Raw genomic sequence first — 21,885 nt, 5'->3', positions numbered from 1 at the left:
CCTGCCTGTAAAGCAATATCAATGCCTGACAGCTTATAATTTAAGTTCCCATCTTATAAACATTTATGCATTTAACTTTAGTTATTGTATTTAACTTTAGGACTGTTAAAAGTCACATTGATGGGCTGTGTTGATTAAAAAAAAAAAAAAAAAAAATCACACCTTCTTTGTCCATCATGTTAGTTCTACCTACTTAATTTAACACTAGCGGCTCACACACTTTGTAGCTTATTTGAGCCTTGTTTTCACACGTCAGAGGCTCCTTGAATTCCTCCATTCCACCCCACAAAGTCCCTGCATGCCACCTTCTCATCCACCTTTATTTCTGAGGCTCCTTGCAACTCTCCCCAGTGTCTCCCTGCCATAGGGATCCTCCATTTCCACATCCTCGCATGACAGGGTTCCCCAGTTTCCCCCCCTCAGCAGTAGCTCTGTGCACTCCCATTCCTGCCCCCCTGATACTAGAGACTGTGTGCAGCTCCCCATTCCCCACCCATCATCATCATCTGTCTGGGAGATAAATCAGTCAACGTGTTAAATTGTCGGGATGGGCAGGTATGAGATGGAATATTCTGCTGGACTATGTTAACGGGTGCCAACCAGTTGTTTGATCTATTGACAATTGCAGAGGTGCTTGAAGCTGTAGTAGTGCTAAACAGATGGCAAGTGCTCCATGTGTTCCTCGTTTCTTCCTAAATTAATAGGGTTCTAGCCATTGATGCCAAGACCATTCCCTGAAATTTTGGAATTGATCAGATGCAGCTTTCAAAAGTTATCACATTTCAGATAAGAGAAATGCCATCAAGCTGAGCATAATGCCTTCTTCACAAGCTCGGCCAAATGGCTGGAAAGCTCTCTTAATGCTTGTTAAAACACAGGCCAATATCTTTTATCCTTGTGTTAGCCTGCCAGAGTTAAGAGGACTCTCCTATCATGTTAAGCTAACATGACTGAAAAACCACATCATTTTTGTCAAAGCAGGGTCATTGACTTGAACATGACTGCTCATGTGCTTAAAGTTAAGCATGTGCATAAATGCTTGCAGGACGGGGGCCAGCACAGACAAAATATCAAAAGAATGGAGACTGAGTAACAAACAAATGCACCTGTGGTTGAGAGGCACTGCACTTCTAATTAGCTCCATGTTTTAAAACAGATACTCTGTCTTTAAAATGGAGGACTAAAGTTCATGGGCTAATCTGGAGGACAGTCAGATATAGCATAAAGGAGCAAATCCTGAAACGGAGAGGGCAGGCATCCATTCCGAACATTCCATTCCAAAAATGTAGGTTTGGTATTTTTAAGTTGATTCCAGCCAATAAGAAACTTTTACATAAGAATTTTTTAAACAGCTGGCTTTTAAACGTAGAGAGGCTTTGCCAATAGGGACAAACATCACAATAATGTGAGGTGTTTGCTGAATGGCATTACTTAGCAAGAAAATGAAATGGCCTAATTTGTGTTAAAAAGCTGACAACTGTTGACAACAGAATAGCAGTTATTGAAATGTTGAGATTTTTAAAGCAGATGGGAGTGACATCTAACAATTATGATTTTCTTTTTGGATCTCTTTTCGTTCCTCTCTATGCAGTACTCAATACTCCTCTCCCAGCTCCTACTATGAAACATTTACCACCTCACTTATCCTCCCTTCTGGCCACCCCCTGCATCTTCGGGGTGCAGGAAGAGACAAGCAGCAGCAACTCCAGTCTCTTACCTACATAGATTCTAGCCTTGGCACCTCTCCTCCTCTTCATTTCATTCAGGTTTTTTTTTTTTTTTTTTTTTTTTTTGCACAGTCACCCTCAGCAATTCCTGCTACAATCTTACAAACCCTTATAAGCCACATTACTTTCCCAGTACCAAAAACTTACTAAAAATACCTTCAAAATGAGGTGCGAGATCAGAGACCCTCATTACCAAGTGAAGCTCTCACAGTAGGTAGAATGTTCGCTTTTAAAACAAATATATCTCAAGTATTCATTTAATAGTATCACTTAAATTTACTAAAAAGCAACAGAGAGTCCTGTGGCACCTTTGAGACTAACAGAAGTATTGGGAGCATAAGCTTTCGTGGGTAAGATGCATTTGAAGAAGTGAGGTTCTTACCCATGAAAGCTTATGCTCCCAATACTTCTGTTAGTCTCAAAGGTGCCACAGGACCCTCTGTTGCTTTTTACAGATTCAGACTAACACGGCTACCCCTCTGATACTTAATTTACTGTGTGTTGGCCAAAAACAGACTGGTGGGAGAAGGGGACTGAAGGTTTCACTGATTTACCAAAGCCCAAGAAAGAAGAAGATTGAAAGTTAAAAATTGTGAATAACCATAAGGGAATTTAATTCAAACACTGCTGAGGGACTGAGCAACAATCAGAAAACAAAGGCTCCCACAAAGTTTTAAGAAAATGGAGAGAGATAAGATCAGGTTACATAAGGATCTAAAATGAACTCTAAAACAATAAAAGCATCGTACATTCCCTGGTACCCAGACCCTCGTATCTCAGAGTGAGACTTGCTAGAATTATGTAATGATCAAGTAAAGGTAGTAAAATACATCTAATAAGTAGCAATATAAAAGCAGCCAATTGACATGTATTAAACTAAAACTTGTTTACTATTAGTTCATGTTGAAGCCTACCACTTCATTGTGATTCTTCTGTAATCGTATTTGGCAGCCATTTAAATTAATTACAGGACTCAAACATACTATGGAGTCAATTCATTAAACATCTTTTACTAAGGCCAGGTCTGAACAAGAATCTTTTCCCAATATTATAACTCTAGATAGGGGAGTGATTTTTGTGTCATTTTTAGACTGATAAAAGCCTTTGTGTTGACACCATTATGCCAATACAACTTATTTTGTTTGGGGAACTGTTATAAGCTATGCCAGCAAAAGCACATTTTTGCCAGAAGCTGTATCTACCTTTTCTAGTGTGGACTGGACCTTAGTGTGTTCACTCAAATCTTACATAATGAAATTCAAGAATGTTTTGCCAAGAAATAGTCCTCTTGACATATAACCTTGCATAGCAAACACAGAAGTGATTGTGTGACCTACTAAGTAAAGTTAAAATGTGTCATATACTAAATTTGTATCCAGGCTATGTAGTGTGTGTGATGAAACGCCCTTCAAGATTGCAGTACAGATTTGATGAGTAACATTAAAAGCGTCCGCTGAAGACAACTGATATTTAAATACTAACTTGAAAATCCACTTTAGAATGTCTTAAATGCTTAAAGCCGTCCCAGTGTTGTCGGACAATTGTATTCTACACTCTCACACTATGGCAATCATGCAACATTAAACTTTACTTGACAAAAAAACCCCACAATTTATGTAGTTCTATAACTTTAGAATCATTCCCGTCAAGTGGGCTCCATTTGACAATGACCCTGAAAGATAAGAATTCTATGCTAGTTTTATCTTAAGGTTTTTACATAATATAAATTGGAAGCTAAGGTACAGTTTATCTCCCTCAATACAGTACTATTTAACAAGAACTGCAAAATGCCAGCTCCTGAACACACATTACAGAGATGAGGTGTACCAAGGAATCAGAAAGCTCTTCAGCTTTCACAATGTTGTTATAAAAAGCAAACTGAAACTTGAAAGTGAACAACATGAGTAAACAACAAAGCATAAGAAATTAACACTTCATTCCAGCAGGTTGCACTCAGGTTTTGGCTGAATTTTAAAACATTCAGCCTTGCCTAGCAAAAGCCTCTTTTGGGTCTAACTGAATCTACAGGGGACAGAAAGAGAAAAAACACAGAAGATAAAAATGAAGTACAAAGAACACTAAGAATCTGCAAGAATATCATCATGCCAGAATAAGACATATGCAAGAAATAACATCTTGAACACAGAAGTGAAATATATAATACTTGTATATACTTCATATTTCTATAAACTAAGTAGCTGGTATTGGAATTCCCATTCCTCAGGCTTCCCAACACATTAGGACACACAAATCACTTACTAATGGCAGATTCAATGCCTTCACTCTTTCATATGAAGAACACAAGGAACCAATAATTACCTAGTAAGATGCAGTTTATTCTAAATTCAAGAGCAAGGCTAGTTCCTTGACAACAAAAAGCCACTTCACTGCACAGTATTGAAAAAAAATCCTGCATTCATTTGTGCACTCCTAGTGGCAACAACTTAAAGTGGAAGAGAAAGATATAATTTTTTTTTATTAACGTTAATGTTAAAATTATATAATACATAGGTTAAGAAAAGAGTGTCTGTACATCTAGGTATAATGCTTACATTATTCACAGATACAAAGTTTGTTTTGTCATAAGATACATACATTAAACAAGTGATCTGAAGCAGTACAAAAAAATCTTGCAAGGGGACACATTTTGCATTGATACGGTTTTTACTATAAAATTCAATATGTAATTATTACATAGTTAATTATCTTGAAAGTTACAGGTTTATAGTCAGACACAATGTGGATGATTTAATATCTTTACTGGACCAACTTCACACAGAAGAGCTCTGGGTAAGGTCTAAAGCTTGTCTCGCTCACCAACAGAAGTTGGTCCAATAAAAGATATTATCTCACCCACCTCGTCTTTCTAATATCCTCAGATCAGAACGGCTACAACGCCACATACAATTATTATAGTCAGGCATTTGCAGCAGAGTAGATTTCACTGAAGTTTACCTTTGCAAACATTATTTTCAAATGAAACAATGGAAAGATTTCACTATCTATAAGAGCTATACTTTTAATTCAACAATTTTTCTAGCAACTAACATGAAATTAAGGCTCCAGATAAAGTCAGAGCTGGTTTCCATGAAGAGGAAAAAAATAGCTACACGAACTCTAGGTCCACCCTGTCCTGGAATCAGAGAAATAAATTCAAATGCATGTCTTACCTGCTTAGTTTTCTTTCAACTTCTTTGGTAGCTTTAGCTTCCAATTCTCTGGAACAGAAAGGGATGTTGGTTACCATGTCAACAGAAGAGTAGAACAAATATAATTGGGGTGGATTTAAAAGAGACACTGATCTCTCCATGTGTTGGTTCCTCATGGGGGAGAGGTTAGCAATGATCTCTGAATACAGGTATCCATAGGTTTTTATCTCGGGATAGAGGGAGAATAGGGATGGAGCAAAACATACAGACACCAATCTATTTTTCCTCACACTCCCTTAAAACCTTTTGTTAAACCACAAAAAATAGTAAGTGTCTCTTCCATTAAAAAGGGAAGAGGAAAAACGGTGCTTAACCGTGTTAACCTAAAAATCAATAGAAGGCAAGAGATAAGCAGTATGCTACACCGAGACCTGACTCTGAATTATGGCCAGACAATAATGACACATGAACGGAGGAGATCAAACCTCCAACACAGTGGAACACCGGACCAAGGGCAGAAGATTAAACCCCAAACACATGACCAGCGCCATTCTGGGCAAGTGTCGGATGCTTTTTATCCCACAGAAACCCAAGATCCGTTCTTCTTTAAACTTTGACAGCGCTTGCTTAGCGTGTGAGGCTAATAAACTACCCATGCACAGCCCTGGGTCTGGGGGAGGCGAGCCAGGCACCGGCGGGTAGCGGAGTTGGGGAGCAGAGGAACACGCCTCTCCCCCTGACCACAGCCACAGTTTCGGTCGGGTTGGGCAGCCCCTCTGAAGCACTAGCTAGAGACTCTCAAATGCTTTTCACCAGGTTACACCCAGGACCCAGCGGCAGCAGGGACGTGTTCACTGACACGAACAGCGGCGCAGCCCGAGGGCACCCGCCGTGCAGCCCAGCCCAGGGCGGGACTCGGAGGCAGACCGGGACACCCCGGCCAACGGGGCGCATCGCCCAGCTGGCCCCGTCCCTGCCCGGCAAGGGGCTCTCCGAGGCCACGGAAATAAATGAAGACGAGTGTCCCACTCCCCCCCCGGCCCCATATCCCGTCCCCCGCCCCAGCGCTCCCCCCTCCCCCGCCCCACCCGCTCCGCAGCCTCCCCCAGCGCCCCCCGCTCCGCGCCCCCCGGCCCCGGCCCCCCCCGCCTCCCGGCCCCGGCGCCCCCCGCCTCCCGGTCCCGGCGCCCCCGCCCCCGGCGCCCCCCGCTCCGCCCCTCCCGCCCCCAGCGCCCCCCGCTCCGCGCCCCCCGGCCCCAGCGCCCCCCGCTCCGCGCCCCCCGGCCCCGGCCCCCCCCGCCTCCCGGCCCCGGCGCCCCCCGCCTCCCGGTCCCGGCGCCCCCGCCCCCGGCGCCCCCCGCTCCGCCCCTCCCGCCCCCAGCGCCCCCCGCTCCGCGCCCCCCGGCCCCAGCGCCCCCCGCTCCGCGCCCCCCGGCCCCGGCCCCCCCCGCCTCCCGGCCCCGGCGCCCCCCGCCTCCCGGTCCCGGCGCCCCCGCCCCCGGCGCCCCCCGCTCCGCCCCTCCCGCCCCCAGCGCCCCCGGTCCCAGCGCCCCCCGCTCCGCGCCCCCCGGCCCCAGCGCCCCCCGCTCCGCGCCCCCCGGCCCCAGCGCCCCCCGGCCCCGGTCCCAGCGCCCCCCGCTCCGCGCCCCCCGGCCCCAGCGCCCCCCGCTCCGCGCCCCCCGGCCCCGGTCCCAGCGCCCCCCGCTCCGCGCCCCCCGGTCCCAGCGCCCCCCGCTCCGCGCCCTTCACACCTCCCCGCCTATCACCTCATGTATGTAAAGTGCTCGGAGTCCGGCCCGGGGTGGCTGCGGCCCGGGCCCGGCGCTGGCTCGGCGGCTCTCTAGGCGGCCTGGGCCCGGCACAGTGGAGCTCGGGGGCCCGGCAGCTGCTGCAGCAGCGTCGCCGCCATTTCCTGCCTCCGTCCTAACTTGGCCGGGTCCGGCGCTGGCCCGCCGCACCGGAAGAGAAATCCCGCCGGGGATATCACTTCCGGGGCACCAAATATCCCAACATGGCGCCCTAGCAACTCCCTAGCAACCCAGAGAGCGGAGAACACCCCTCCCCCCAGACCCCTAATGGCGAAGGTTGCGTCGCAAAGAGACACCCCCTGGACATCAGCACTAGCTCCCCGGGCGGACACCCGCCTAGGAGAACAGAAAGCATGAGGCCCCCCTCCTCGAGAGAAAGAAAACCCCTGCAAAGACCCTCCTTCCCCGGCTCCCCCTACACTACCCCATAGAGAGCGTCCCACCACCGCCTCTCGTGGTTCCCGGCGTCCCTGCCACACAGCCCGGGGCTACAGGGAAAGCTTTGGCTGGCCTCATGCCCGGGGCGGCAGGTTTGTATGATTTTTTTGTGGCGCCCAGAACAGGTCCAAGTTCCGACCCTGCATATTGGTGCACATAACAAAATGAACGGGGTGGGGCCAAGGGGCGGGGAGGTGAGGGCTGGGGCGTTTGGGAGGAGCTCAAGGCTGGGGCAGAGGGTTGGGATGCAGGGGGGGCAGACAGTTGGGGTACAGGGGATGAGATGCAGGGGGGCAGAGGGTTGGGGGGCGAGGGGGTGGGGCAGGGATGAGATGCAGGGGGGGGCAGACAGTTGGGGTGCAGGGGATGAGAGGCAGGGGGGCAGAGGGTTGGGGGGCGAGGGGGTGGGGCAGGGATGAGATGCAGGGGGGGCAGACAGTTGGGGTGCAGGGGATGAGAGGCAGGGGGGCAGAGGGTTGGGGGGCGAGGGGGTGGGGCAGGGATGAGATGCAGGGGGGGCAGACAGTTGGGGTGCAGGGGATGAGATGCAGGGGGGCAGAGGGTTGGGGGGCGAGGGGGTGGGGCAGGGATGAGATGCAGGGGGGCAGAGGGTTGGGGTGCAGGGGATGAGATGCAGGGGGGCAGAGGGTTGGGGGGCAGGGGATGAGATGCAGGGGGGCAGAGGGTTGGGGGGCAGGGGATGAGAAGTTTGGGGTGCAGGCAGGCTGCCCTGGGGCTGGGGCCAGAGAGGAGGACTCCACAGTCCCCTCAGCCCTTTTGCACCCCCGGCAGGACACTCATCCAGCACAGACCCTGCACGTGCTCATAGGGGCCGGGCCCCTCTCAGGTGCAGGAAGCCCCCTTATCTCCCCTTTGGTGGGTGCCAGGGGGAGGGGGAGCTGCCATCACATGTGCGCCATGGGAGCACAGCGCGGAGCGACAGTGCAGCCACCCGCTGCCCACAGCGCAGGCAGGGACGCTCCAGGGGAAACACGTGAGGGTGGCAAGTAGGGCTGGGGGACACTCTGGGAGATGAGCACGGGGCAGAAGGCAGGGCAAGGGGAGAGACCCGGCCCCAAATATTGCTGGAGCTGGGCCCTAGGCCCTGAATTTGCTGGCGCACGGGTACCACAGGCCCATATAACTCGCCACTCTTACTCATGCTGCAGGTTAGGAGTATGAAAAAAATCCCACCCTTCCCTGCCAGTGCTTTGTACCCACATTCGCTGCCATGCCAGGAAAAGCCCTACTGTCTGTACCAGCAAATCCTTACCTGTGTAGACAGGATCACAGAGAGCTCCTTCTGCAGAGGACCCCCCCCCCCCCTTTCATGGTGACATTACAACCCACCCTTACAGTGTGAGCTCTACAGTACAACTCCCCTCCCGGACCTGAGCCAAACCCTAGCCCTTATGTAAATCCCTCCCCCTCGCCCCCATAATCTGTGACTTGAACTGCTACTTTAGAGGTAGACGTGGAAGAATTAGATTTTTTTTCTGTAAATGTCAATTTCACACAGACACAACTGAAAAAAATATTTTCAACAGTAATCATAATTTACAGCTAGGCAAAGTAAAAAAAAATGCTGCTTGAAAACTTGTAAGAGTTTGATTTAAGAATATTTACTGTTTATTTCAACAAGGACAAGTGTAGAGTCCTGCACTTAGGAAGGAAGAATCCCATGCACTGCTACAGGCTAGGAACTGACTGGCTAAGCAGCAGTTCTGGAGAAAAGGACCTGGGGATTACGGTGGATGAGAAGCTGGATATGAGTCAGCAGTGTGCCCTCATTGCCAAGAAGGCCAACGGCATATTGGGCTGCATTAGTAGGAGAATTGCCAGCAGATCAAGGGAAGTGCTTATTCCCCTCTATTTGACACTGGTGAGGCCACACCTGGAGTATTGTGTTCACTTTTGGCCTCCCCTCCTCCCCCCCACGGAAGGGATGTGGACAAATTGGATAGAGTCCAGCAGAGGGCAACGAAAATTATTAGGGGGCTGGGCACATGACTTACGCGGAGAGGCTGTGGGAACTGAGGTTATTTAGTCTGCAGAAAAGAAGAGTGAGGGGGGATTTGATAGCAGCTTCAACTACCTGAAGGGGGTTCCAAAGAGGGTGGAGCTCGGCTGTTCTCAGTGGTGGCAGATGACAGAACAAGAAGCAATGGTATCAAGTTGCAGTGGGGGAGGTCTAGGTTGGATATTAGGAAACACTATTTCACTAGGAGGGTGGTGAAACACTGGAATGGGTTACCTAGGGAGATGGTGGAATCTCCATCCTTAGAGGTTTTTAAGGTCAGGCTTGACAAAGCCCTGGCTGGGATGATTTAGTTGGTGTTGGTCCTACTTTGAGCAGGGGATTGGACTAGATGACCTCCTGAGGTCTCTTCCAACCCTAATATTCTACATGTGCTGTAGAATTAAGAAAAGGACACAGAAGGGCAACAAAAATGATTACGTGTATAAAACAGCTTCTCTAAGAGGACATACTTCCATAAAAAGGCTGGGGCTGTTCAGCTTAGAAGAGAGATGACTAAGGGGAGATATAAGTCTATGAAATCATCAATGGTGTGGAGAAAAAGAATACGGAAGTATCATTTATCTCATAACACAAGGGCCAGGGGTCACCATCTGAAATTAATAGGCCGCAGGTTTAAAACAAACATAAGGCAGCATTTCTTCACACAACACACCATCAGCCTGCAGAACTCATTATCAGGGGATGTTGTGAAGGCCCAAAATATAACTGTGTTAAAAAAAAAAAGAAAAGAATTAGATAAGTTCATGGAGGATAGGTCCCTCAATGACTAGTAGCAAAGATGGTCAGGGACACAACCTCATGCTATAGGTGTCCCTAAGCCTCTGATACCAGAAGCTGGGACTTGACAACAGGGGATGGATCACTCGGTAAATGCTCTGTTCTGTCATTCCCTCTGAAGCATCTGGCACTAGCCTCTGTCGGAAGACAGGATACTGGTCTAGATGGACCATTGGTCTGTCCTAGTATGGCCGTTCTTATGTTGACACTTTGTGTTTTAAGGGTTATAAAGCTTTAACTTTTTAAATCTCAATATCTACTATCATTAAATAATTATTGTCTGATCCCCCCTAATTTCCTGCAACTGTGAAATATTAAATAAATACAAAAGAATGCTTAAACAGATAGTATATGTTGAAATTATATTAAAAACAATCTAATTCTGCCTATTTATAGGGTGATACATCACCACACAGTGCATGCAAGAAATCCATCTCTGGGGCAGGAAACCCCCACCATGAGAGATCTCCTTATTTATATACATAAAGAACATGAGACCTGCCTGAACCCCAGCAGCATCAGACCTATGGAACTTGCGGGGAAGGGATAGCTCAGTGGTTTGAGCACTGGCCAGTTAAACCCAGGGTTGTAAGTTCAGTCCTTGAGGGGGGCTACTTAGGGCTCTGGGGCAAAAATCAGTACTTGGTCCTGCTAGTGAAGGCAGGGGGCTGGATTTGATGACCTTTTGGGGTCCCTTCCAGTTCTATGAGATAGGATATCTCCATAACTTGTGTTGCCATATATTTGATGGACAAATCCCAGTTTTGAATGGGAACTGTCTTGTGTCCTGCATCCAGCAAGACAATAAAATTGCCCTGAGATACCTTTGGGACACAACGCAATCATCTCAATATTGCAATAGACAGACTACTGCCACAGTATAAAATATGGTAATTCTGTAATGGAACCACAAGTGCCACCATGGCAGTCAACTTGGACAGGGAGACTGTCTCTTAATAAGTCAGTTCCTTCAGCCACCATGTGAGTAGTTTTGATCTAATTTCTCAACATTATTAGGTTACTTAAGTGACTGGAATTGAACAGAATTTCAAGCCATGTCTCACCAATATCAGAGAGAGAGAGAAACTATCACTTCCCTGAGCAACCTAGGAAGATGCAAAGCAAGTAGCTAGGAGAGTAACAATACACCATTTCCATTAAGTATTTTTTCTGCCCATTGTTTTATTTTCTGGGCAGTGGCAGTGTGCTCAGCTCTGTATAAAACGCAGCGGCAGAACACACATTTTGAGGAATCGGTATTAACTTACTAGGTAAGCATCAGAAGTAAGACAGTAGTCTGCAATCCCTCTAAAAATGAAGACTATAAGAAAAAGGAAGGGGTTAATGTGTTTTCAAAAAAGACAATTAAAATAGGAGGTAAAAAACATATTGTACTAAAAATGGAAAAGAAGGAAGCTCACCAGCATGGCCACTATCCACTACTCTCTCTGCATTCAAGTCATTCCTGAAGACTTTTCTGCTACAAATGCTACTATGGACATTATTTATATTACCGCAGCGCCTAGGAGCCCTTGTCATGGACCAGGACTCCATGGTTCTAGGTGCTGTATAAACACAAAAAGATGGTCCCTGTTCTAAAGAGCTTACAATCTAAGTATAAAACAAGAAGACAGACAGACAAATGGGGAAATGAGACAATATTGATCAGCCTGATAAGCAGTGGTCTCCCCCCATACGCAGCCTATCCACTGTCAAGTTTTTTATAGGCATCATGGAAAAGGAGAATTTTGAATAATGAAGTAGCTTTGTGGATAATCACAGGGAGCTCCTTCTTCCAATAATGAAGTGCAGTGTGGAAGAAAGCACAGAGGTGCTTATTTGAAAATTTAACAAGAGAGTGATGGAGGATGACATTATGGGCCATCCAGAGGCATCTTGATAGTCAATGAGAAATAAGCAGAGTGGGGATAGACCATGAGGGCCTTGAAAGTGAGAACAACCAGCTTATGTTGGATGCAACAAAGAATGGGGAGTCAGCGTACTGACATATGTTTGAGGAGTAATTGGGACTAATATAAAAAAGGTGTTAATTTAACATTACTGAGACATAGTCAAGCACTCCCTTGACCATGCTACTAATGTATTACATAGCTTTCCCCCATCTTTTTGTCAGTCTTTAGATTGTGGGCTCCTTGGAGAAGGACTATATTTTCTTTACTGTTTGGAGAGTACCTAGCACATTGTGGGCATGAACCTCGATAAGTGAAAAGCATACTTAAATAAATAATAATCCAAATAAGTATACAGAGTCATCTGGGGCTTGGATGTGGAAAATAAAGAATGCAAAAAAATAGATGGCCAAATTCATCCAAGTTTAATTGCACTGACTTTAATGGAGTTACCTCAAAAATGAGTTTAGGCAAATGAAACTAGTCAAAGGGATTAAGGGGAATAAAGGGAGGGAGAGAACTGGAAAACAGTAATGCCAAGAGAGGGTTGGGGTTATAGTGGATAGCAAATCAGAAGTTTGCAGTGCAATGCAATTTTTGATTGCATTCTCAAAGGCATCATGTTATGGCACACAATTTATTTATTTATTTATTGTGTGCAATAACATTGTCCTGCTGTGTTTTTAACCCAGAATATTGAAACAGTGAGAATGTGAAAATGAAACTGACTATTAAAAAACAGGAATGATTTGATTTTCATCATCCAAGCCCAGAAAACATAGGAAGGAAACAAAGAGCATAAATAACAGCAGGAAACTGATTTATTGTGATGTAATATATTTATATTCTATTACTGTAGTGCCTAGAGGCCCATTGTACAAACACATAGGAAGATAGTTTCCCTTTCCCAAATATTATAATCGAGGGCCTTGATCATACAAGGTATTCTGTGCAAGCAGACTCCAAATGGGTAGGAGCCACGTGGATTTCAGAGGCCCATTCACACAGAATATCTCCTAGGTTCAGGGCCCAGGAAGACAAGTCCTATATGGATGATGGGGAAGAGCAATACAATCAAATATATATAGTTTTTGTATATCTCTATATAAAATTACAATTAAAAATATTAGAAAGTTTTTGCCAACTAGCCTTATCTACCCAGCTTTAACTGACTGATTTTCTATAGACATCACAGCAGAAGTGGATTCTGGGGAGATTTTTTTCAATGTTTAAAATTCACTTTTAGCAATCTAAGGTGTTAATACTGACAGCTGAGGAAATGGGGTTGTTTACAAGGTTAATTTTAAGCTGTGTCCCTTGAACACACACTGGGACATTTATTAATATGATTAATTTGTAACTATTTTTCAAACTTGTACATAGAATTTATTTTACATGTTTACATCCTTGTGTTTAGTTAGATATTGAAACCTTACTAATTTTTTACACTGATCAGTAACACCACACAAGGACATAGACACAATATTGCCAATGGCGAATATAATAAATAGTGAGAATAGATAATAGGTTTTTACCCAAAACAGCTAAAGTGGAAAGGGCTTAGTGCTGTGCCGGACAGACTAATAGTGAGGATGTAACATTCCTCTAGTTACATCTCTACAAACCAATATTTTTTTCCCCTCATATGTTCAGATACATTAGCCTACTATACATGCCGTCCTGCACCACTGCTGGAATACTTTGGTGCATAATAACCCTGTCACCCACAAGGTTGCTTATCAGCAGTTCCTGCATTTAGCTCTGAAGCATTACTTCAAACTAGCCTAGGAGTTTGAACAATTACTGTTCAAGGAAACAATTATTCTTGTACATGCCTTCAGTGCTATTCAGGAATTTATTTTTTTTCCAAACTCTTCTACTGTTAACATGGAAATAAGCAGAGTTTCAACTGTGCTATCATAGGAGATTGTGAAAAACGAGAATGAAGGCAGCTAGGTGGTTGTTTTGCTGGTGAAGGGAAAAACCTCTTGCAAAACTGTCATGAACATTTACCAGCCCAGCTGCAAAATCTCTTCATTTGGTTTTTAACCTCATCATTGGTACTAATGAAAAAATTAAAGCTATTTTTGTGACCTGTCAAAAATCTGACTCACCTAGACTAGCGAGCAAGCTGACCGTCACATATATTTTGACCCCCAATTGTCCTCAGACATCTGCTAGAATACAGCCTGCCTTGCTGGTAGAGTGAACGGGTGCAATATATTGCTGCTAAAGAAACCTTATATTATTAAAGCCAAGCATTTACAACAAAGCAGCATAGAAAAAAGGGTCCTTTTCATCCTGTTCCTACATGCTAAATAATATAACTTGGATTATTGTGCAGCTGGAAAACACACACACACACAAAGAGATTGTGTCATGTTTCTCTTACTTAAATAGGCAATGACAACCTTAAAATCAATTTCTTTGTTACTAACAGTAGCTTTGAAGCTTCTAAGTGAAATCTCCTTTGAGATTAATTTTTCCTCATATATAAAAGCTGTTTGGGGTTTATTTATGTGTAAAGCTGGGTAACTGGAGGCCATTCTTTGTTGACATTTCTGTTCCACTTCCTGTTACTGTGCCTCATTCCCCACACTCCCACTTCATCCACTCTTGAAAGGGATAGTATCTGATGTAATAGAACTGCTGCTAGGCCTGTCTTCCGTTGTGAAGGTTAACAAATATATTATGCTCTCTAGTTATGTCATGTTGTTAACTGAATCATGGCACTGTCAATAAAAATCATAGTCAAGGTCTGTAGGTTTCTCAATTATTTTAGACTCTGCTCTAATTTTATGCATACGCATGCTCCTACCCTGTTTCCCCGAAAATAAGACATCCTCCGAAAATAAGGCCTACTTACAGTTTTGCCTCTCGTTGTAATATAAGGCATCCCCCCGATAATAAGACCTCCCCGATAATAAGGCATCCACCGATAATAAGGCATTTTTCATTTCTGAAAAATAAGACATCCCCTGAAAATAAGACCTAGCGCATCTTTGGGAGCAAAAATTAATATAAGACACTGTCTTATTTTCGGGGAAACAGGGTAGGAAGTGGTCTGCTATTCAGCAACTGCTTCCATTCAACCCCTAAATACCAAGGCTCAGTTATACACTTTCAGTGGACCTGTCTATTCCACTAACTAACCCTGTATCGCTTCCTCCCCTCCATGTCCTGATCCCAGATCTTCCAATTCCAAAGTCTCATTTCCCTGCAACTCAGAGCCAATTTTGCAGTTTTAAAATACCAGCAAACTGGCCTTGTGACAGCATTGCAAAATTCAAGCTAGGTGACAACCGTCAAGTAGGGAGTCTCTTCAGGGGGAAGTGCAAGGAGGTGAGAATTCACCTGCCAAAAAGTAGTGCCAGCTATTGCGGCAGTATTCCTAGGCACAGTATAGCAACAGGATGCAAGCAGTACCAAGTGGTCATGCACTCTATTTATTTCATCTTGTTTCACATCTTGCCGATGATGTAGACAAAGCCAAAATAGGAGGCTGAGCTTCATACCGGTAGGAGTTCTGCTCTGAATACAGGATTTTATCAATTCGGCTACAATAAGGGAGTGATTGTGGATCACGGATGGCAGGGCAGCACAGGCCCAACACTAGCCCATATCCATGATGGGCCAGATCTTCTACCTCTTTCTTCGCAGAAATATCTGGGTTAGGTGCAGAGGAACTCCATGAGGAATTTTTTCCCAAAGTAATTCTGCTGCTGCTACTCCAACCAAAGTGCTTGTGCAGGCTTAGCAAGAGACAGGCCAGGTATTCTGGGTTTCCTTAATGCTCTTTTTTGTTTTGGGCCCCAAGAAGAATGTAAGAGCAAGGCTGTCCTGTTAGATTCTATCTAGAGTCAATTCTACTCAGTGTTTGCCATCTGTCCTTAGTTTCATAAGAACGGCCATACTGGTCCATCTAGCCCAGTATCCTGTCTTCCAACAGTGACTGGTGCCAGTTGCTTCAGAGGGAATGAACAGAACAGAGCAATTATCGAGTGATCCATCCCCTGTTCTCCAGTCCCAGCTTCTCACAGTCAGAGAGTTAGGGACACCTACAGCATGAGGTTGTGTCCCTGACCATGTTGGCTACTAGCCATCAAGGGACCTATCCTCTGTGAACTTATCTAATTCTTTCTTTGAACCCACTTATAGTTTTGGCCTTTACAACATCCCCTGGCAATGAATTCCACAGGTTAACTGTCTGTTGTGTAAGGAGGATTTCCTTATGTTTGTTTTAAACCTGCTGCCTATTAATTTCATATGGTGACCCCTGGTTCTTGTGTTAGGTGAAGGGGGAAATAACACTTCTCTATTCACTTTCTACATACCATTCATGATTTTATAGACCCCCCATCTCATTTTCTTTTAGTCGCCTCTTTTCTAAGCTGAACAGTCACAGTCTTTGTAAGCTTTCCTAAGATGGGAGCTGTTCCGTATCCTTGACCATTTTTGGTATGGTTTTCTGTACCTTTTCCAATTCTAATAGATCTTTTTTGAAATAGGGCAACCAGAACTTCATGCATTATTCAAGGTGTGGGCATACCATGGATTTACATAGTGGCATTATGATATTTTCTGTCATATTATCTATCCCTTTTGCAATGGGTTCCTAGTTTGAAATTGCAGACTGCTAACTATGCTACATTACCTATCGCTTAAATCAGTCTCTGTACCAGGTGACTGGAGGAGAGCTAATGTGATGCCCATGGGCCCCTAGGACGACTAGGCCTCCTCGGCATTACGGTACTACAAATAGTTACTAATAATGGGGATTTCTATCCCAGGGTGCAAATCCTGCCCATGAGTTCAGGCCGTTGCCCAGTATGGATAATTTAATGTTACACTTTCACCATTAAACAAACATGGCCTTTTGGTCACTGATCCGTCCACACACCTTTTTCCTAGCCCCTGGCTAGCATTGCAATTCAGCTGCCACCCAAACCCATTGAGTGTGACCTGACATCCTGATGGAGACACGGGGTTCCTTCCTTCTGGAACTACCGGTGTAACTTTCTCCTTAATTAGGATGTTCACATCATGCAACCAACCAACAACAAAAAGAAAAGGGAAAGAAAGAAAAAATGCAGAAGATAAAGAAATGTTCTGACTAAAAATAGTTAAAAACAAGCTGGCACCATTTCAATATGTTTCCTACTTCCCCCTCCCCCACCCTTTCCCTTTATCTGCAATTTGCTGTCAAGTCTTCATAGCAAATGAGGGCTTCAGTGTGAAGTTGTAAAGCCGACATGTTAGAAAATACTTTCTGCCTAATGTCTGGGGAAAATAAAGCAAGAGGCTCCTTTTATAAGTCAATGTGAGAAGTGCAGGCCTGGGAATGTGGTGAATTTGCAGTCAATAACCCTTTGCCGCTTGTTACATTCAGCATCATTACATAGAATGAAGAAGCTGTCATGAGCAAAACAGATTGCTTTCAAAATTGCACTTGATTTAAATAATCCAAATTAGCTGATCTGACAGACAGGGGGAAACAGTCTTCTTGTTAACACACAGAGACTGTGTCTTACTCTACAAGAACCCTCCTTTCCCAGATCACTGTAGAGCTTTTATTTACAGTATTTATGTTTGGAGCATTTTAAAATAGTCTTAGCCCTGTGCTAAGGGCTTATCATACAGGGACTGATCAGACAATCTTTACTTACACAAGTAAGTCTTACTCACACAAGCAGTCCCAGTGAAGTCAACTGGACTTCTTGCATAAGCAAGGATTACTTTAGTCTTTGTAGGATCCCTAACCAGGAAGAGAAAAAGAGTATGACAGATGTTGAAGTTGCGAACAAAAAGGATTTGGCTTCTCCTCCAACGAGAGCTGGAACGCAGCCAAAAAGAGCAAAATCTCATCCTAGGACTCACGATTAAACAGCCAGTGCCTATTTCACAGGCCGCAATAACAAACAGCCATTAGATCTGTGCTCAGGAAAAGAAAATTCACTGCCTAGCCTCCAGGCTTCACTTGCATTTCCAGCTTTATCACCGTTACACAGGGTGATCAGAGTCGGGAGAGCAGGCAAGAGGGGCTATTAAATGATAATTTAATCCTATCCTTTAAATCTGCACAAAAATAATAAAAGAGAAAGAATTTCTCTGTGGTTTAAAGCTGGCCCAGCTTGCTTTTCCTGGCCTGCATTTGGGAAAGCTGCCAGCTGCAAAATGGAATTGCTGAGCCTAAATTTCACTCTGCATCCAGCCAATTATCCCTTCCTCACGTCCCCTGGTCTCCTAAGTGGTGCAGTGCGATGGACATTTCCAATCTTTCTTTATTTACCAGGGTTCCATTACACTTCCAAAGAAATATCACATGGATGTGTTCATTGTTCTTTTCCTTTTTGCAGCTCCCTCCAGTCTGCACTGCCCAGTCTGCAGTGATCAGAGTTATTTTGGAATTGCTTTCAAGGCCTGTATTTTTCCATTGACTTCAATAGGCTTTGGCTCAGGTGCTCAGGGTACATCTACACGGCAATAAAACGCCCACAGCTGGCTGGTGTCAGCTGGCTAGGGCTTGCGGGGTATTCAATTGCAGCACAGGCATTCGGGCTTGGGCTGGAGCCTGGGCTCTGGGACTCTTCCCCCCTCGTGGAGTCTTTACACCAGCACACAACGCTGTGCAGCACAATGGTAAGGCGTGGCTGCCAGCGAGGTGTCACAAGCCCTTATAGCGGAGATTGGGCCCAACAGAGCACACAACGTTAGTAGCGTAGACAGAGGAGGTCGAGCTAGGACCAGGTGGAGAATGCACATCCAACTCGGCCCCGATGGTCTGCTCCAGTTAGGATTGCTGCCTATGTTTGTTCAGACTCTCTTACACCATTGTCTATTGAAGATGAATCTCTTTATCTTCAATGACTTATTCCATGGCACCACTGTTCAATACAGCTAGATTACTTGCAGACTTGGGCCATTTAATTTTGCATTACTGTACAATAATATTACACACTATTTTTGAAGAAGTGAGGTTTTTACTCATGAAAGCTTATGCCCAAATAAATCTGTTAGTCTTTAAGGTGCCACCAGACTCCTTGTTGTTTTCACACTATTTTTACTCTGCCACAAACCGTATTTCTTCTGCACCAGCAATACTATGTGTTGCAGGAGTTCACAAGGATAGTAGTCTGGTGAGTTCTTGAATGACAGAGAATCAGACGTGGAGCTAGAGGAGGTTTTGTTGAACAGTTACACATACTACAGCAGGTGTTTTGGCACTAATTACTCCTGTGACTGTCCCAGGCTGGATAGGCATTCTACAGCAAAGTTTCTTTGCCTTGAGGCAGGCAACGTGGTTTAACAATTAAAAACACAAGACCACAAGTCACTACTCCTGGATTTTATTCCTGCCTGTGGCATGGACTTGTTGTAGGACCTTGTGAAAGTCACTTACCTTCCGAGTCTCAGCTTCCAGCAGCTATTAAAGGACACTGCAATAACTCTCAGAGTGTGAGGCTTAATTTATTAATGAGTGTAAAGAGCACTGAATGTGCTGCAGAAGAGAAAAGTAGTCTAAAATATAAGTTTCATAAAATAGAGAGCACTTCCTCAGATACATACTTAAAATAACTCTCACCACTCAGCTATCCAAAAGCGAATGTCAGCCTTAGGAGAATGATCCTAACGTAGGCTGTGCAAAATCCAAGCTCTCTTTGGTCCCATTGATCTGGTGTGTCTCCCCCCCACCCACACAAATCCAAAGGGACTTTTCCCAGATGCTGAAGGCGGTGGCCAAAATGTGAATCTCAAATACAGCAGCTGGTTTCGGACCTCTAATGAATGGGAGGATTTTGCATTGTAGGGCTTGTGAATTCCTGTGGTACGGATAATTTATTACCCAGTCACAGAACGATATAACTCTTTAAGGGCAGCATGTAAGAGTATCAAGCTGCTGCTTAGTATATCCTCACTTGAATGTATTAATAGTCCAGGAATAATCTGATATTGTAGGGCTTCCCCAGCATGTAGGAATCAGTCATGAAGCTCTGTGATGGGAGAGGATGGGCTGTGAGGAATAACTGCAATCACTTATGTTATTTGTAGTAACAATGTACTGTATAGACAAATGCACTCTGGAGCAAAAGGGGGACATTTCTGTGAACAATTATTTATATTTAAGAACTGCCTCTAATGCTCCTTCTTTTAAATGGTTTCCTGTACTGGGCATGTACTTATTCAAAATGAGTGGCTCTGTTAAGCTGACCCAGCACCACTGCACTTCCTCCTCCGCCCCCAAAGGCGAGCTATTTGCATGAAGAAACCCAGAGAAATGACCCCCTGCAACCCCCCCTCTTCCAAGCTTTTCCAAACCAGGGGATTTGTTTGTCCCCATCTGCAGCATGCATTATATCATTTGCAAACTATGCCAAATCCTGGCAGTTAGTCTTGGACATCACTAAAAACAGCATCACAAGAACAGGCCAGCAGCATTCCCGTGCACGCCCAGTACGTCAGGGGCTGGCTACTGCCTCACTCTCTATTCTAGACTTTTCACTTTCAAATCCCTCACTGTTGTGCTTGCCAGAGCGGCTCCACCATGGCAGCAATGGTTCCCTCTTGTAAGAAATTAGCTCATCTCCACTTGCCATAAAACAAACCAACCAACAAAGGACAGAGCTAACCAAGGTTTCAGATACGAAACCAAAGAAATGTTGTATACATTTGTTTGTGAAGGAAGCCATCCAACTCCAACAGCATAGCAACAAGAAGTTACATTTATACAGAACATTTCCTCCCAAAGTGTCTTATGATCTTTCTGCTCACAGGAATCACTTTACTCGTGACCACACTCCAGCAGCTGCCTAGCAGAGCACCACTGCACAGCAGGTTAAGACAAGTAGTGAGGGGAATACTGTATTCACTTGAATTACCAAGGAACCTAAGGAGACACGGTGAGGGAGATCATATCCTTTATTGGACCAACATCTGTTGGTGAGAGAAACAAGCTATTGGGTATGTCTACACAGCAACTAGACTAGACAGCAACTCACACTTCAGGGCTGTTTCATTGGTGTTTAGACACTTAGGCTTGGGCTGGCGCACGGGTTCTAGGACCCTGCGAGGTGGGAGGGTCCCAGTGCTTGGGCTTCAGCCTGAGCCTGGAATTCTAGCCAAAAAGCAGTCCTGCAGCCCGAACCCCGAGAGCCAGAGTCAGCTGGCATGGGCCAGCCGTAGGTTTTTCTTTGCTGTGTAGACAAACCCACAGAGCGCTATTACCTCACCCGCCTTGTCTCTCTAATATCTTGGGACCAACTACACTGCACACCAGGCATTTAAGGAGGCACAATATGATTTCCTAAACTGTAATTTGGCCAGGACATGTGGCTTTACACCTCTACTCCAGCAACAAGTGCCAAGGGATCTTTAGCGATCACATTCACAGTGGTGAGGACCTTGGTTTTGCATCTTATCCTGCTGATGTAATAAAACACTTCACCGATTGGCTGAGAGTTAGAGAAATGAAATCTCTGTCTTCCTACAGCTGCATCCCCCGTCCACAATCAGAACAGAACAGAACAACGCTCCCCACACAACGGAAGTGGCCCCAGAAGCAAGCACTTTTCCTCCTTCCTGCTCCCCACTGCCCTGAGCCCCAGTTAAGTGAAGGCTAAAGATGGCTTATTACGGAACCCCCAACCTGCTAATGCCTCTGCCGGGCAGTCCCAGTCTGCCCTTTTTGCCTCATTGGCCTAGGAGTTGCGCAGGGACTGGGTGGTTTGGGCTTTGGTCCGAGCCCAGAGCTTTGGTGTATGCACTAACCTGGGCTCCTGCCATTGGTTTGGCTGCTTGATTTGCAGTAGAGTAATGCAACCTGAACACTTGGCATGCTTGTTTCTACACTTCATAGCACGGGCATATGTAAATCTGATTCCTCTCTGGCCAAGAGAATCCCTGGCACCCAGCGCACTAACAAGCTACATCATGCCACAGGAATTCTGCAAATCCATGCACGTGGTTGTATGTACATTTTAACGATAAACTCCGTTTGGGAGACGTGATAGGTGTATTTGCATCAGGGTCATCTAAAAG

General features: G+C 45.3%; 1 protein-coding gene across 6 annotated transcripts in view; it reads right to left on the bottom strand.

Moving 5' to 3' along the window:
* The window catches only part of TNRC6A (trinucleotide repeat containing adaptor 6A), a 133,913-nt gene that overhangs the window by 70,957 nt on the left and 41,071 nt on the right, over positions 1–21,885 (bottom strand). For 5 of the 6 annotated variants that reach the window (XM_054042858.1, XM_054042861.1, XM_054042862.1 and 2 more), the window contains exons 1-2: positions 6,643–6,785; positions 4,898–4,945 (exon numbers count right to left, since the gene is read on the bottom strand). In XM_054042858.1, coding sequence (XP_053898833.1) covers positions 4,898–4,945; positions 6,643–6,647 — 53 coding nt within the window. In that variant the 5' untranslated portion in view covers positions 6,648–6,785. Of the gene's footprint in view, positions 1–4,897; positions 4,946–6,642; positions 6,786–21,885 lie in introns of those variants that run through there. The other variant, XM_054042863.1, reaches the window with a different exon arrangement.

This window comes from Malaclemys terrapin, chromosome 10 (genome assembly GCF_027887155.1).
Source record: "Malaclemys terrapin pileata isolate rMalTer1 chromosome 10, rMalTer1.hap1, whole genome shotgun sequence".
Classification (NCBI taxonomy): Eukaryota; Metazoa; Chordata; order Testudines; family Emydidae; genus Malaclemys; species Malaclemys terrapin.
The sequence above is the reverse complement of the archived record's forward strand: the minus strand, read 5'-3'. Positions and strand labels throughout refer to the sequence as shown.